The sequence below is a fragment of the Sciurus vulgaris genome (genome assembly GCF_902686455.1).
Source record: "Sciurus vulgaris genome assembly, chromosome: 15".
In the NCBI taxonomy this organism is placed as follows: domain Eukaryota; kingdom Metazoa; phylum Chordata; class Mammalia; order Rodentia; family Sciuridae; genus Sciurus; species Sciurus vulgaris.
In genome coordinates this window covers 68,924,328-68,941,418 of record NC_136476.1, presented here as the reverse complement: position 1 = coordinate 68,941,418, position 17,091 = coordinate 68,924,328, and the positions used below count along the sequence as shown (strand labels likewise).

General features: G+C 42.2%; 1 protein-coding gene across 4 annotated transcripts in view; it reads left to right on the top strand.

Annotated features, from left to right (window-relative positions):
* SUSD1 (sushi domain containing 1) overlaps positions 1-17,091 on the top strand; it is a 113,567-nt gene that overhangs the window by 76,788 nt on the left and 19,688 nt on the right. For all 4 annotated transcript variants that reach the window (XM_079112662.1, XM_079112663.1, XM_079112664.1 and 1 more), the window contains 2 exons: positions 5,427-5,518; positions 6,414-6,600. In XM_079112662.1, coding sequence (XP_078968788.1) covers positions 5,427-5,518; positions 6,414-6,600 — 279 coding nt within the window. The remainder of the gene's footprint in view (positions 1-5,426; positions 5,519-6,413; positions 6,601-17,091) is intronic.

Sequence of the window (17,091 nt, the reverse complement as noted above, 5' to 3'; positions counted from 1 at the left end):
TGTTAAGTGGAGTCATTATACATTCTTCATCTTGCTTTTTTATTTCTTAATTTTTGGCTTCGCAGTACTCTAAGAACATACTTTCATACCAATCCATGTAATGTTATGTCATTCTTTTTGAGGGAAGCATAGTATTCCATTGTAATTTATTAACTTCTTCACTGTGGAAGGATATTTGTTTTTTTCCCCCCTTAAAGTTTTCATTATTACAGACAATGATGCTGTTAATATTCATGAATACATTATGTTTCATTGATTCTCAGATGCTCGTTTTTTCACATTTTCATAGGAAATCTTATAATTGTTCTTGAGTCAGATGTTTTTCATGAATAGAATTGTCCTTGCCCACATATGCACCAAAGTGGTCATAGCTACCTAGAGAGTCATCATATCTATTTAGTTACAGAGTTCTGTGGTACTGTTTATGACTGGGGTTAAATTGCCCATTACAACTTGTTTCTTTGTTTTGTACCAGGGATTGAACCCAGGGGCGCTTAACCATTTAGCCACATCCCCAGCCTTTTAAATATTCATTTAGAGACAGAGTCTTGTTAAGTTTCTGAGGCTGGCTTTGCACTTGTAATCCTCCTGCCTCAGTGTCCCAAGCTGCTGGGATCACAGGTGTGTACCACCGTGCCTGGCACAACTTTTTTTCAGAAAAGATTATACTATGATTTGACATTGAGACAAAAAGTTACCACGTATGTAGAAAGCTGTGCAAATAATAGCAAGTCTAAGCTCAAGTATCAGCATCAGAATAAGTTATCGTCGCCTTTGGAAGAAAATCTGGGAAGTTGAACCCAGGGCCTCTTGCTTGCTAGGCAGATGCTCTACGGCTGGGCTACTTCCCCAGCCCAGTCGGGTGCCTTTTAAAGAAACACTGAGAGCCTCATCAGGACTCGGGAGGGCACGCAGGATGCTGGGTGGAACAATACAACTCTGGTAACTCTCAATTAAAAAGTGCTTGAGCCAGGTGCGGTGGCGCACGCCTGTAATCCCAGCGGCTTGGGAGGCTGAGGCAGGAGGATTGTGAGTTCAAAGCCAGCCTCAGCATCTTAGCGAGGCTCTGAGAAAATCAGTGAGACCCTGTCTTTAAATAAAATATAAAAAAACTGGGGATGTGGCTCAGTGGTTAAGCACCCCTAGGTTCAATTCCTGATACCCCTCCCACCCCAAAAAAAGTGATTAAGAAGTGTTAGATACAGAATATGAAGACATTTTTGGAATGTCTCAATCAACTTTTATTACATTTTTGTTTTAGGATACATGATAAAAATTTAGTGTCCACATGGGTCTATAAAAAGCTCTTTCAACCAATATAAAATAATCCTATGAGATAAAAAGTAATTGTGACATAGGCTCTTTGGCAGAATTTTCTCTTTCTTAATAATTCATAAGATATTGGTGTTATCTTATAAGATTCAATGAAATATGCTGTGTCTTTGCATCCTTGGGGGTGTATATCTCTAAAATTAAGTCTTAGGAGTGGAACTGCCGAGATAAGGATTCTCATAAATTCCTCTCTGCAAAGATATATCAGTTTACACACAGCCCAGTGGTGTACGAGGGTCAGTTTCCTTCACCAGCCTTCACTAACACTGGATATGATCATTTTTAGTGTTTGAGAGTCTACTAAGAGAAAAACACATTTCATTTTGTTTTAATTTGTAACGCTTTGATTATTTTTTAAAGGGCTGTGTGTTATGGTTCTCCTGTGAATCACTTATTCTACTTAATGCCCATCCCACTTTTTGTATATTGTTACTGGTATTTTTTCTTCATTGTAAATACTCTTTATTTATCAGGACAATTGACTTTTTAATTATGTTAGGACTCCTACCCCATGGTTTGTGATTTGTCTTTCAAAATTGGTTATTATATATATATATATATATATATATATATATATATACACACACACACACACACACACACACATATATACACACATATATACACATGCACATACACACACACACACACACACACATATATATTTTTGCTCTAGAGAAAATTTAAGACTAGTGAAAATTAAAAAAAAATAGTTTTTTTTTCTTATTTTTTTTTCTTTTCCAAGATTATGGAACTATTCTTCATGCTCTTTGATAGTATATTTTTAAACTTAAAAGTTTAATCCAGCTGGAATCATTTTAGCTATTTTCCAACTTATTTCTGCTGAGTTGAACTGCCATTCTTACCTTATACATTCCCACAAAGAGAGAGATCTGTTTTTGGATTCTACTCCATTGATCTATTTGTTCCTTTGCTAGTAACACAGTGTTTAATCCCTCCAGCCTTCCACATATGGGGGGGTGGTATCACTCCTGGGGCGCAGAATCACTCACAAAGAGGCAGAAATTGTTTCTTGAGGGGTAAAGAAAATCCTTTTCATGTGTGAGGCCTAGGTCAGTGTGGAGTACACACCAGGCATGCAGCATATCTGTGGTATTACAATTTTATAGGGGATGAGAAGAGCAAGTAGGAAAACAAAACAAAACAAAAAACAGTCTCAAAAGGTCCCTTTCAGGGGCCAAAACAAAAGAATTGAGCAACACTGCTCTAGTTTAATAGCAGATACCGGTGTCTGGTTACCTCCCCTTTCAGTAGTTTTCTTTGTGTGCATAATATTCAATATTATAATATTGATGCATCTATAAAATTTTTGACTTACTTTTTTGCCTCCTTCTCTAGAACGAATCCCGACAAGGCAGGGACTTTCTTTTCTCATCACTTAGATAGTGAGCCCCTAGCGCATGTGTGGCACACAGTAAGAACTTTTCAAATATTCATTGAATGAATGAATTCCAAAAAGGTCCACTGTCATTGCCAGTGGAAATACTTTACATTTGATGACTTGGTAGAGAATTGGTACTTTTTCACTTTTGAGTCTTTCCATTCAAGGACATGGCATTTCTCTCTGTATTATTTTCTTTTATGTCCTTTAGAAACGCTAAAAAAAGAAACTTCATGTTTGTTTTTGACATTTCTAGTTAGATTTATTTCTAGCTATTTGAAGTTTATGGTGTCTTCTCTCTTGATCTTTTAATTTTAATTTTCTGTTGTCTTTTGGTATTTATATTAGTTTTCCTGTTGTCGGTTTGACAAAGTACTGCAAATTTAGTGGATTAAAACAACACTGATTGACTGTCTCATAGTTTTGGAGGTCAGACATCTGAAGTGAGTTTCACTGGCTACCATAATGGTGTCCGTGGGCCTTTGTGCCTTCTAGGGCTCCAGGGTAGAAGCCTTTTCCAGAGCCTTCCTACATTCTTTGACTTGTAGCCCTGCCTTCCACCTTGAAAGCTCATCGGGTGAACCTCCTCTCTGTCCTTATATTGTCTTTCTTTAACCCTAACCTTCCTATAAGGATCCTTGTAATTACCTTGAGCCCATGTGGCTAAGCCAGGGTAAACTTCTTATCTTAATCGTCTCTACCAATCCTTCTGCCACGTAAGGTAACAAATTTATAGGTTCCAGGGACTGGGGATGCATTATTCAGACTTCCATACTGGTTTTTGTAGCTCTATAGAAAATGATTCGTTTCTGTATGTTCGAGTTGGGTGTGCTTTGCCAAACTCCTATTATTTTGTATCTGTTTTCAAACAATTCTTTATTGGGTTTCCAGTTGATTCTCTTACTGGCAGTGACATCGTTCGTCCCTTTATTTTTGGCGTTCGTGGCTCAGTTTTCTTGCTGCTTTTTTGAGCTTGTCTGGAGTCTCCTGACTCATGCTAGATAACAGCTGAGACCAGGCATCCTCACCTTGTTCTTGTTCTTTTTCTTTTTTTAATGGAATAAGGCTAAATAAGAGAAGGTCCCACCCTACATTAAAAAATCCTTTAAGGCCTAGGTTTATTATTTGGTAATTAAGCCTTATATCAAATGTGCATACTAGTGACGATTTCTTCATTACATATTCCAACTTGCATTATTCTTAATTGTGTAAGAAATGACTTCATTATTTTGCCACTGAGTATCCTGATTTCTAATAAACATTAAACTAAGGAGTTTCTATCAAATCAAGTCTGAGTTAATTATGATTTTAAATCAGGAATGTATATTAAGTGTATTAACCATTATGATTATAAAAGTAACCATACAGTATTTTTTTTAGCCTATTAATAGCTTTTCCACTAATGTTCTTCTTTGTATTCTGGAACTGTCTTCCTTGGTCATGGAACATTGTTCTTTGAATGGACTGCTGACTTCCCTTTGCTAATATTTTGTTTTGGATTTTCATATCTATATTGACAATGAGTCTGGCATAGTGAGTTCAGTGATTGGTTGTGCTGTCCTGTACCTCTTGGATGTTGTGGATAATCTAGTCATACTGAGTGAATTGGGAAACTTTCCACCTCTTGTATAATCTGAAACTGTTTAAACAGTATTGATAACAGTAGTGTTAATAATATTAAATATTATGTGTGTGAATGTTTCCAAAACATGGGGTCCTGTGGACCTCCACTCATCTTTACAGCCATCTTTTATACCCAGCAGTGGGTTTCATTGCCCTGGATCATCTGTACTTCTTCACTTGCTCTGACCTGGGACACTTGAAATAGCACTGTGACCTGTGCAACAGGTTCGCTCTGTGTGGATCTGCTCAATCCACAGATGGGGGTCACATCTACCAACTTGGCTTCATTTCTAGAAATCTGTCAGGCCAGAGAGTTATACAATGCAGCCTTGCCTCTCATGGGACTTATTTTGAGGTGGTTTGGGTGTTGTCTCTATTAATCATTAATCATCTCAGGGTACCTATGAAACTTCCTAGCAGGTCTGCTATATTATTTCTTGTTGAGGGTCAGGGGTCATTGTTAACGGAAGTAACCTCTGATCATTTTGGAATAAGTAGTCTTTGTTTAAAACAACTTGAAGGGTGTGCCTCTACAATAAACTGTGCCAGATCTGGACTAGCCTGTAGATTGGTCACCATGCAGCTGAGCAGAGGCCAGGAAGTCCTTCTCTGATCCTAGGAGAGGTGGAAGCCCAGACCAGGAGAATTGCCCCTTTGATGGTAGAAAGTCCAACTGCCTGAGATACGGTGTTTTCAGTTCCTCAAGGAGCAGTTCTCTTCTGAGATGTTCCTCTCATCTGAGGATTTCAGACTGATGCCTATTCATATAGACAAGTATGGCCAAAACCAGGACACAAGTTGTAATTTAAACTTAGTAAACTGAGGGCATTTGCAGTGAATAGAGCTCTTTCCTCTGATTGGTTATCTTCAGATCTTAACTCTTTTATCAGGACTGATTTACCTAAATATAAAAGTAATATAAAAGTGGATACTGCTACCACTAATTTCTAAATTAAAATACTGTTGAATTCATCCTATGCAAATGCTTACTCTTGGAAAATGGTTCAATTAAAAAGTTAGTATTTTTTTGTACAGGGTGTAAATTGATTTCTCACCTTTCCACCTGCAGAAAAACAGACCATCAGTAATATTTCAGTATTTAATGAAACTTGTCTGAGATGGAGAAGTATGAAGACAGCTGATACAGAAGAGATGTATTTAGTAAGTTACTGAATATTACTTTGTTTATAGATGTTTGTCTTGTGTGGGAGGTTTAAAGAAATCTGCAAACCTAAAAACTACTTCTGTAGCTTCCATTATCAATGGAAGATCGATCATAGCAGTTGTACCAAAAAGCAAGAAAATGGCACTTCTCCTGCATATTTAAAGGCAGAAACCCTTGCAGCGGGGAGGGAGAAAGTCATGCAGTTTTCTCTGTCCACATATCCTGGTGTAGAGTCAATGGTCAGGCAGGGTCTGTCCTTGTCCTTGAAAAGCTTCCAATTGTGTCTATTGCCACCAGTGTGTCTGAGCGGGGTCTAGCTGTGTTGCCTGGAGAGCGAGGGGGAACCTTTGCAGCTAACATGGATGTGCATAAGAAAGGGAGAAACCATGGAATGAGCTGCTACTAGAAGAAATTAGGAAGAAAAGGGTCTTTTGGATATCATTGGAAAGCAGAGAGTCACCAAAAAGGGGAAGGCAGAGGAGAAAAATCCCCCCCTGAGTTTTACCAGACCTGCTGGGAGTATCTTGAGACAGGTCCTGCTTAGTTCAGATCCCTAGTTTTCTTTCTAGGAAAATGTTTTTGGCCTTGCTCTTGTTTTACCAACAGGCTTCTGTGTTGGGCAGACCCACTAGATGTGTGAGGACAAGAAACAGCAAGTTGCCAGCACTGAGCCTTCAGTTTTTTGTGCATTTTTATTTAAAAATGGATTTACAATCCTCATATTGTAATTATAATATATACAGTAGCACAGCTTTTCTGTTTGCTTACTATTGCATTTTACTTTTTAAAGAAGCTATAGTTGGGAGAGAGAGAGAGGAAGGAAACTCATGCCAGATGGGAAGGTCTCAGGCATTCAGAGCCTTTCAAACCATGAACTTTTTTATGTTTTAGTTTCACATTTGGGGCCAGAGATGGTATCAGGAGGAATTTTCCCAGGAAGTGATCTTTAACACCACTACCAGCAGCCAAGCTCCTGAGATGTGCCTGGACCTGTATCCGGGTACCAACTACAATGTCAGCCTCTGGGCTTTGTCTTCAGAACTTCCTGTGTTCATCTCCCTGACGACTCAGATAGCAGGTAAATCTTGAGTAGTAGCATTTGTATTAACCAAGTCACCACAGGGCTGTCAGTAGGTCTAGATAAAGAGGAACACTGTTGCTTTCTATCATACAGTGAGCTTTGGGAGAGAGAGGAAGAAGGACATGCACTTGGAAAATGATGCTAAGTGGCTTGCAACTGGGATCATAATGTTCTATTTCTTAGAAAGCTGTCTTGGGGCTGGGGTTGTGGCTTAGCAGTAGAGCGCTTGCTAGCATGTGTGAGGCACTGGGTCCCATCCTCAGCACCACATAAAAATTAAGAAATAAAATAAAGTTATTATGTCTATCTACAATTAAAAAATATATATTTTTTAAAAAGTTATCTCAAACAAAATGTTAGTGTTATTTAAATCCAGGTAGTGTATTCATGAGTATTGGTTAAATTCTTTCTGGATATGGGAAATAGTGAAAATATGTCATACTATAGATTTCCTCTTACTATTTCTTAGTAACATTTAATTGACATTCTGGTGCAAGTAACTTCAGAGTAGGTTACTCTCAGGGGAAAGTGATCAGCAGTCTCATCATAGACCCCTGGTAAATTCACTTTCCATTCATTTTCTCCTTTCTCTTTAATTAAAATCTGTGAATCCTGCTTCCCTGCTGCCAAAGCTATTACTAAGAGTATTAGCCCCTTCCTCCCTCCCTCCCTCCCTCCCTTCCTTCCTTCCTTCCTTCCTTCCTTCTTTCTAGAACTGGGGATTGAACACAGGGTCTCACACATGCCTGGCAAGTGCTTTATCACTGAGCTATGTCCCCAGACCTTTAAAAATCTTTTTTGAGGCAGGGTCTTACTAAGTTGCCTATTTGGCCTTGAACTTGGGATCTTCTTGCCTCAGCCTCCTGAGTACGTGGGATCACAGGTGTGCCAGGCTGAGTATTGGCTCCCTGCTTCTTGTCTCACTGAGTAATTAGAAGTAATTGGGTGAGGACTTTCCAGTTCAAATCTCCCATTCCCACCTGCAGCCATATACTTTGCCTTCCCTCCTGTCCCTGCTCTGATCTAAAGCTGCCATCCCCTCGCTAGCATTGGATTCCATCCTTCTTGCCTAGTTGTCCCTTCCTCCAGCATGGAATTATTCCCAGCACTGTCAACCATGTTGCATCATCTCCTTTATGAAAGAGAAGAATGGAACGAGGCAGCACACTTCCTTGGAGCCCATGTGTCCCTCCGGCTGCTTTGCCCTTTTTTAGCTTCTCTTTGTATTAAACTCTTTGAAGGAATATCTGGTCCACGGGCTTGGTGTCCTTACCTCCTGTTCTTTCACTCACTCTACTTGGGAGGCTTTTGCCTAATACTTTACAGAAAGCGTCTCTGTTCGGCCCCTGTCTTGCCAGATCCAGTGGGCAATTTTTGTTCTCATCTGTTTTTCTCTACAGCATTTGACGTCCTTCTCGAAACATCTTTCCCTGTGGTTTTGGGTCCTTCTACCTTATTGGCTACACCTTCCCAGTCTCTTTGATAGGCTCATCCGCTTTCATGGATCCCTCTTTGGCTTCCTTCTCTTCCCTTTTCTTCATTATCTACCCTTTCTTCCTAGGTGATCACCACCAATCTCAGGGCTGTGATGATTACCTCTATGCTGATGGTTTCCAAATATGTATTTCTAGTCCCGATCTCTCCTCTGGGCCCCAGACTTACACATCCACCCCTCTTCTACAGATACCCTATCGAACGCCTAACAGGTACATCAAGCAAGTTTTTGATTTCTTACCTCTTCCTTTACCCCTAAATCTATTTTCCATCTAGGCTTCTGTACCTGGAATTCACCCAATTAACTGCTTAGGCCAAAAAAAAAGAGAACTAATTGATTGTATTCCACTCCCAAATTTCTAATCCACTGAAAAGCCCTATTGATTCGCTATTCAGAATATATTCTGCATTCAGCCATTTATCCCCGTCTCTGCCTTTGCCACTGTCATATGATCCAGCAACAGCCACTTGGAGTTGTTTTCTGTTTTCCTGCTTTCGCTCTTGCCTCTTACACTCCACTTCAGACTCAGTCTTAATCTTCACGCTAACTTTAAAAAGATTGCTCAGCAGCCAGAGTGTGCTTTTAAAAATAAGTACTAGATCATGTTATTGCCAGCTTGAAACCCTCCAATGAGTTTCATTAAAGGTCGACTAGAAGCCAAGTTCCTTAGCCCGGAATGTGTGAACTGGCCCCTACCTACCTCACTGAACCCCTCTCCATGCTCTCCTCCTCTCTCATCAAGCACCAACTCTGTCCTTGGCCTTCCTGATGGTCACACTTATTTCAGCATCCAGGCTGCTAAACGTTTCCATTTGCTGTTAGCACTTTCTGGGACATGATCATTCAGGTTCCTTAGTCAAATACCATCACTCTGGTCTTTGTTCATTTTGTGTTGCTGAGACTGGACACCACAGACTGAATAATTTGTAAAGAATAGAGCGCTAATTAGCTCATGGGTTGGTGCTGGGAAGTCCAAGAGCATGGGACCAGCATCTGCTCAGATCTGGTAAGGGCCTTTCTGCTGGGTCCTGACAGGAAAGAGTGCAAGACAGAGCAAAGTGACCCCATGAGAACTTACTGTTATTTGAAGCCACTCCTCTGGAACCCATCAGTCCATGAATGGATTAATCCATTCATCAGAACAGAGCCTCTTGACCCACTCACCTCAAAGGTCCTACCTCTCAAATACCATTAAAACATGACTTTGGGATTAAGTGTCCAACTCATGAAATTTGAGGGACACAGTCAAACCATGGAATCCATGGAGAGGCTCCCACTGACCATCCTTTCAAAAGTATCCTCCTCATTCTCCACTCGATTACTCACTTATCCTGCTTGCATTTTTTTCGTAGAACTTGTTTTCTGAAAAATTTTTAGTTTGTTTATTTTCTTTCTCTTCTACTAAAATAGAGCTCGTCAAAGGCAAAGGTTTTACCTGTGTTTCTTTATTGAATGCACAGCTTTTAAGGATGGTACTGATATGGCACAACACATACTTTTCTGAACAATGGCCTCATAATTTTGTGGATGGGTGGTACTGGTGTTGGGGTTTCCTGGTCAGTCAATAAAGATTTTACACCAAAAAAAGAATTCATCTCAGTTTGGGCTGGAGAGACAAGTAGTATTCAATCTGGCCATTCCTTCCCAAAGTAACTTATTAAAATGGATCACAATTTAGTCTCTTTGGTCCTTGTCATATTTGGGTGGATTGTATTTCTGATTCGAATTAGTATTCCATACTTTTTGAGTAAGGGATAGGGGTTGCCTCTTGATTAGACACATTTCTACCTTGTTTTGTAGGCTAAACAGCTCTAGTCCCTCAAGCTCCCCACGTCTGCTTTCAAGGCCACCAGGGGACGCTGTTGAGCTGCTCAAGTTCACTGAGACCAGAAGGCTGCTCAAGGTTTTTGAAACTGTGACTGCGGTTTTTCTGTATTTCCTACCTTAGAGAATTTGCATTTTTTAAGAAAGCATGAAAATTCAAGGTGTTAAGGCTTTATTAGAGATTTTTAAAAAGCACTCTCTTTCATTTTATAAAAGGGGCAACAAAGATCCTCATGTGTTGATGTGAAGAGACACTCCAGCTTCTCACCTAAGATGCGTGTGACTTTATTTCAGTAAGATCATGAACTTTTGAATTTTACAAGAAGTGTTAGTTAAGGATTTGGTTTTGGAAAATGCACCGGCTGATTTCCCAGAAGAAAAGCGAGTGGAATTTCCCTTCTGCGTATCTTCCATTGAACTCAGTCTTACTGATGGGAACAGGATGAAAGCAAATGCTTTAAATACACTGCTGACCTCAGAGGAGAGTGAAAGTTCTAGGAATGTTGAGGGACAGAGGCAAGTGTTCGAGTGAGCTGGGAAGAGGGTGCTGGAGAGGAGATGGGGGTGGAGGTTCTGTCCAGGTTCCTGGCTGGTTGCTAATGTGCTGCCTCCGGTGGCCCTTGAACTGAGTTCTTCAGAGTATTCCCACCATTTATGCCCCCCTTGGGACAGGCTAGAGGATAAACTTTCATCCTTGATATAAACCCCAAAGAGTATGAGGAGCTCTCACAAATTGGTTATACTATTTTCTTGCATAGTCTAAAGGCTTGTAGGCAAAATTTTTTCTTCATAGGGAGAAAAAGGAAACCAGAGAGGAAAAAGTGAGGGTGGTGTTGGGACATGCATGGATCGGGAGGAAGAAAAGCGAAGCAAGGCGACGTGCGTGTAAATGTGTAGACAAACCAGACCACAGCGTGATGGTCGCTTGAGAATGCTGGAGGTGAAAAGGGAAGAAGAGACAGAAGGGACTGTCTCAGTACCAGGACTGGCAGCTTACATGGGGAATTTCTCATCTCTAATTGCATTCATAACAAGAAAAAGAGAAAGCGCTTTTCAGATGGTTAGGAAAACACAGGCGTGTCTCAAGCATGATCAGACTGTCACTTTGTCATCCAGGGCTGCCTTGCTTCTCCCTGCCTTCTCTCTTTCCACTGGGTGTTTTTGGGAAGGACTACACAGGACTGGTTCTTTTAATTTCTTCTGCTGTAGGCTTTCCTGCCATGGTTGGCTACCCACAAGTCATCTGAAGACCTTGCACCCTCATGTCCTCCATGGGAACCCTGTTCCCTGTGACTGGTTATAGGGTATCCCAGGCATCCCTGGGAGTCCTCTGGCTCCCAGGGGGTGGGCTGAAGCTGCATCAGAGGACCAAAGAGGTTGACCTTCACCCCAGTTGTTTCCTTCCAAAGCCTTTTGTGGTTAAAGGCTCTTCGGTATTTTGAGACCTAACACTGGGTCAGCCAGGAGTGGCACAGATGACCCTCCAGACCCCTGCGGTCCATCCATTTCTCCCTTTTCCAGAAATCCCCCAGCTACTTTCTAGTTCCGAGTCCCCAGGTAAATGACTGTGTGGGGATGGCGTTTCTCTACTCCTGTCACTATTACCGTCTGAATCCCAGTCAGTCATTGGGACTGATGATCTACCATGAAGGGAAATGGACTGGCTGGTCATTTCCTTCCATTAACTTTTATAAAATAGGTATAAAAAGCTTCCTTAGATAAGAAACCTGAAAACAAGAGTTTGTGTGTATGGTGGGAGCAAGAGAGGGCCATGCTGAGATTTGTCAACCTAACTCAGGGGATATTTATTGATGACCATGAGGTCAAGCCTCGTAACTTCATTGACAGGGAAGATCTGTCTGACCTTGACATAGCCGATGACTCACGATGGAAGCTCCAGTTTCTTTTGTCGCATCAGTTTCAATTTTTCCTGCTTTGGGTTGTATGATGTATCTGGAGAGGTACCTGAGGTTGAGGGAAAAACTGTCTTGTTGTCTTCATTTTTATTCCTACTTCTTATTATAGAAAATTCAGAAAAGTAGATTATAGCAGCTTCTCAGGCAGCAGAGTTGTGTTTTAATTCAAGTCCTGTGCTTACATGAAACGGATGGTGTAAACTTGGGATCTTTGCTTAGTTTTGGTACAGATAAAATTTTCTTCATTTTTGTTCATTTTTAATAATTTGCCAATATTAATAATATTAATCTTTTGTTTAAGTTTATTTACTCCTTAATTTTCTTCTTTTTTGGGGTCATTTTTAATAGTTTGCCTATATTAACAAAATTAATCTTTTGTTATACATAAGTTTCTGCCTCAAGGTTATTTAGTCTTTAATTTCTTTTCAGTATTCTTTTGACATTTAGACATTTAAATTTTCATGTTATCACTTTTATTGATACCTTTAAAGTTTTTGTCTCTCATCATGACTAGAGAAGCCTTTCCCCCTCTGAAATCAGATCAATTCTTATTCTTCAATATTTTCTTATGCTTCTTAATAGTCTTGCATTTAACATGTAGGCCCATTTGGAATTTGGATGTGTGACATGAGCCTAAACTTACCCGTGCATTTTTTCCCCCTAGCTGATAAGTTCCCTCTTACCTTTTACAGTACTTCCACGTCACACAGTATATTCTCCATTTCTTTGGGTCTCTTTCTGGGCTGCCTGCTGTCTCCCATTGCTTTGCTTGTCCTGTGTGTGTACCCTACTATTTCAATTATTGCAATTTTATAACATATTTAATATTTTCTCCCCATTCTTCTAACTTTTGTTATGTGGTAACCCCGGATTTTATTTTGTCATTTGCTGCCAAAGAGAATTGAAATTGTTGACACTCAGGAATGGTAGTAAAAGTCTGCTGTCTGGTTTCCTTCCTTCTCACATGCCCAGGGTAAAAGATCTCCATTTTCTAGCCCAGTCAGGACCCATTTCTTGCCTTGGGTCTGATGTAGTTTGAGTGTATAATGAGGCTTGGGGAAAGGAGTGCAGATTTGCCTGGGACAGCAGCTTGGGAGACAAGGGACAGCAACTTGGCAGACAAGGAACAGCACCTTGGGAAATAGAATGAGAACTCAAGGTCATTTCACTTCAGGTTGTGGCTGAGAACCAGTCTACTGGGGTTTGAGCTTCTACATTCAAGAGGAAATGTAGACTGTTGACAACACAGAGGGGGCGAGGCCTTCGGCAAGCAGGGCAGAAAGCAGGTGACAGTGGCACCTTTAGACTGGAAAAGGGCAGCCTGGCTTAGAGCAAGCAGGGACTGGCCTGGGCCGCTGGACCTGCCTTCTCCCTGCTGAGTGGACGTTTTGTTCTGTTACTGAGGATAGCAAAGACTGGGTGGGTTTAAGAGGTTGATCAAAAGATTAGAGGAACTAGAAATATTCATCTTGGAGAAGATTAGGAATAATTTAAAGGAGCCTGAGGAGGGTTCTCACACAGAAGAGTGACAGTTAATCTCCCGCTGGGCTGAGAACAGGACCTGTGAGGTAAAAACAGTTACTTTACTGTTTCAGCGAAGCATCAAGAATGAAACGATGGCATAAAGGCCTGAGGGTGGTAATTCTCTCATTGCAAGGGGCGCCTTCCCCTGGTGGGGTTCCTTCTTCCTGCTCTGCTGCAGGAACCTCGCCAGGTGGTCCTCAGGTGTGTCATGGGCACGTCTTCAGAATAACAGATCAACATGGGTGTTATGTGAGGCCTTGTCCATAAACAGGGGCTGTTCCAGGTGATGCTCCAGGGTCCCCAGCAGTCCCACAGGTTTATGAAAAACATGATCTGTGTCACCATATCTGGGTGACTTTGGAAGAAGTTCCAGATTTAACACTGTTTCATAGAAGCTATGGGATTCTCTCACTTATACTCTCTTCCGGCCACCCCCAGCCTTTTCCTTTCCTTTTACCCAGCCCCCCTGGCAGCCATGCCCATTCCTACTTAAGAGCTAACTCCAAATCTCCCCCAGAGTTTGCTTCAAGGCCTGGAGCTGGGTTTCTGGTCTCTGCTGGATGGTTCCCTGTGCTCCACCCTCCAGAGCTGCTCCCATCTTCCCTCCAGACCTGGCAAGGGGCATCGTCACCTGCTCCATGGCTAAACCCAAATCCAGATTCCTCCCCTTGCTCCTCCCCTGGCACATTCTGTTCCACCTCTCCCCAAGGAGCCCTCTGTCTGTCCTGTCTCCAGTCTCGGCACCATTGCTGTCCTCAGACCTCACGTGCTCCTTACCTGGATTAGGGGATGACCCAAGCTTCTGCCCTGTCTCTAGTCATCCTCCAAACAGCTCTTTAAATCATATTTCTGAATCTGTCAGAAGTCTTTAAGTGACTTCTTCTTATTTCCAGATCCTCAGACCTGACCTGCACCTAGCCTCTCTGACCTTGTCATCTGCCTCTTTGCTGTCAGGACTCAACCTTTCAGTCGTGAGCTCCACATACTTCCATCACTACCCACCCTTCCCCCATGCCTCTGTGCGTGTGTCTTCTGCATTTGATGGGCTCATCCTCCTGCCCTTGATCAGGTGTTCCTCCACCCCGCAGAGCACCCTGCATCTAACTTTGTCATAGCTCTGAGTGCTACCTGCTTGCAAAACTGCCTCCACTATTAGACTCCGAACTCCTAGAAAGGAGAAGCTGTCTTCCCTGGCTGTCTCCCCTAGTCTAGTGTGGAGCCTGGTGCATAGGGTGGCTAAACAGTGTCGTTGATGCAAGAATAACACATCGAAGGGCTTCAAAAACTGTAATAGGTAGGTCTAAGTTTTAATTTATTATAATTTGGGATCTGATGGTTTCTACCTCCAAACTATTTTCTAATCCAATAAATAGAGTCTTGAGTGTCTATTTTGGCTTCCTAGTCCTTAATTTCACTGTAGCAGCGTTTGGGGTCTGGGAGAGGGCAGCAGCAGGGAGACATTCATGTGTGTATTTTTCTTTTTCTCTTTCCCACCATGTCCCCTTTTCTCCCTTCTCCTACTGAGTTGATGCAGTGATAGACCGTGAAGAAGAGATGGCTTAGCATAGGGTCTAATTAAGGCTGTTCTTCCTGTTGTCCTCACTGTGTCTGCCATTGGAGGGTTAGGGGATGTTCCTGGGATTCGCAGCATTCTTCTCACACAGATGCATAAGAATCGCTTCCATCTGGCCCAGTGCCAGCATGCCCTCATGCCCACAGCTGTGCCATCTGCCCTTCAGCAGAGTCTCAGGATGCTGGATGCATTCTATAATTAGTCAGGGCTTTGGGGGTTGCAAGTGACGGAAATCCAACTCAAACCAGCTTGAGTATGTGGAATTTGTTGAATCAAAACTAGGAAGAACACAAATGGATCTTGCTTAGAGCACTGCAAGATCCAGCCACAAATGGTCCTCCAGAGCCCTGTTGCTCTGTCAGCCAGCTGCCCTCTGTCTGCGGAGTCCCTTCTGGTGTAGGCATCATATTTCAGGCTTATAGCCATAATTCAAGAGGAAAAATAAGACCCTCTAATCTCCTGAAGTTAAATGGATTGCAGCCCTGTGATCGGGGCATGGCCCTCCGTGGTCACCAGAGCCTAGACCAGGGGGGTTTAGAGCACTGTGAGTGGCAGCCCTGTAAGAACCACGGGGAGGGAGATGGGCTGTTCTTCACAGAAGAAGAGATGCTGTGCACACAGTCAACAAATCAACTATATTAGATTTGAAAAGATGACATATACAGACTTGGGGAATCTCAGGCGTAAGTGTCCCATCTTCTGGGAGTTTCGCAATTGCAGGTTGATAGCTTTCTGTGGTCTCTTCCAGGCCTGTTTTCTTTCAGCCCCTCTTCATTCTGCAGAATCCTCTCCGGCCCTGATTTAGGGACACTGCTTCTCCTTCTGGCTTCTGTTTCCACTGGGGGTCCCCCTTACTATGTTAAAGTCCCCATTCATAGTGGTCCGAAATGGCGTTTCCTAAGTGCCAGAGCTGGGAAGGAGCTGAACTCCCTTTCTGGGGTTATTCCCATGTTATTTTTTCCATTCCTTCCTTCCTTTTGAACACGTGCTAATTAAGAGATCCTTGGGGTTTCCTATCCCTAGGCCTCTCAACTTTTGTTCCTATGATCTCAGGCTGGAGAAGGCACAGCGGTTCCTTATTTGTCAGGAGTTTGTGGTTGTAGGTTTCTACTCCTGGGCCATTATCGAATCTCAGGCAAAGTGAGCAAAAGAATTGTCCTAACATGGCAATGTGACAAAATTGGCTTTGGAGTCAAATTGACCTGGGTCCCATGCAGGTGTGTTCAGTGCTGTGACTCAACCTGCCTGAGCTTTGATTTTTCTCATTGATCAAATAAAGATGATTGCCACCCAGGGTGGCTGTGAGGACCTGAAACTGCAGGGGCAGAATTCCTAGCACAGTATCAGCACCCAGTAGCTGTAGCTCCAGTGAATTTTGAAAGTGGCCAGCATGCACCGAGGGCTGCCACATTCTGGGCTCTGTTCTGTTCTCTGTGTGTGTTGACTCATGAACTATAATTGTTAATTATTATTAATAGACTCATGAGTTTCCCCAACACGCCTATGAGGTGGGGGTTATTTCTACTTCCCATTTCATGGTGGAGGCAGTTGGAGGCATAGTGGTGGAACCAGCATACTAACCCAGAGCCCTTGGTCCTACCCACTCCACCACAGTGTTCATTTCTGCATTTTACCTGGAGTCTAGCCCCTCTGATGTGAGCCACACTGGACAGACCTCTCACTCCATGCTGATTGTAGCAAATGGATTCTTTCCCTGGAGTCAACATGTTTCTGGAGTCTTTGCAGATTCAGTGTATTGAAAGTGAATTAGTGGCTTCTATTAGTTCATTCAAAGGTGAGGAAAACTTGCTGGATCAATTTGGTGGAACCAAACATTCAAGAGATCCCCAAGGTGAATGAGAAAGGTGTAGAGAATGGGTTCAAGGCCTGGCTGTGCTATACTATGTGTGCTCTTGGGTAAGAAGCTTAGCCTCTCTGTGAGTCTGTATCCTTAACTATAAGATGAGATTTTTGAAAATAATGATCATACTTTTTCCACCTGCAAGTTAAGGAAAATTAAAAAAATATATACAAGAGTAAGATAAGGATCCAGTTATCACTTTGGTTGCTGCTGAAACCAAAAGAGGGGGAGGGTAGGAGATTGGGGGAGGGGGGAAAGGAGGAACAGGGGAGGGAGAGGGGGAGAAGGAGACAAA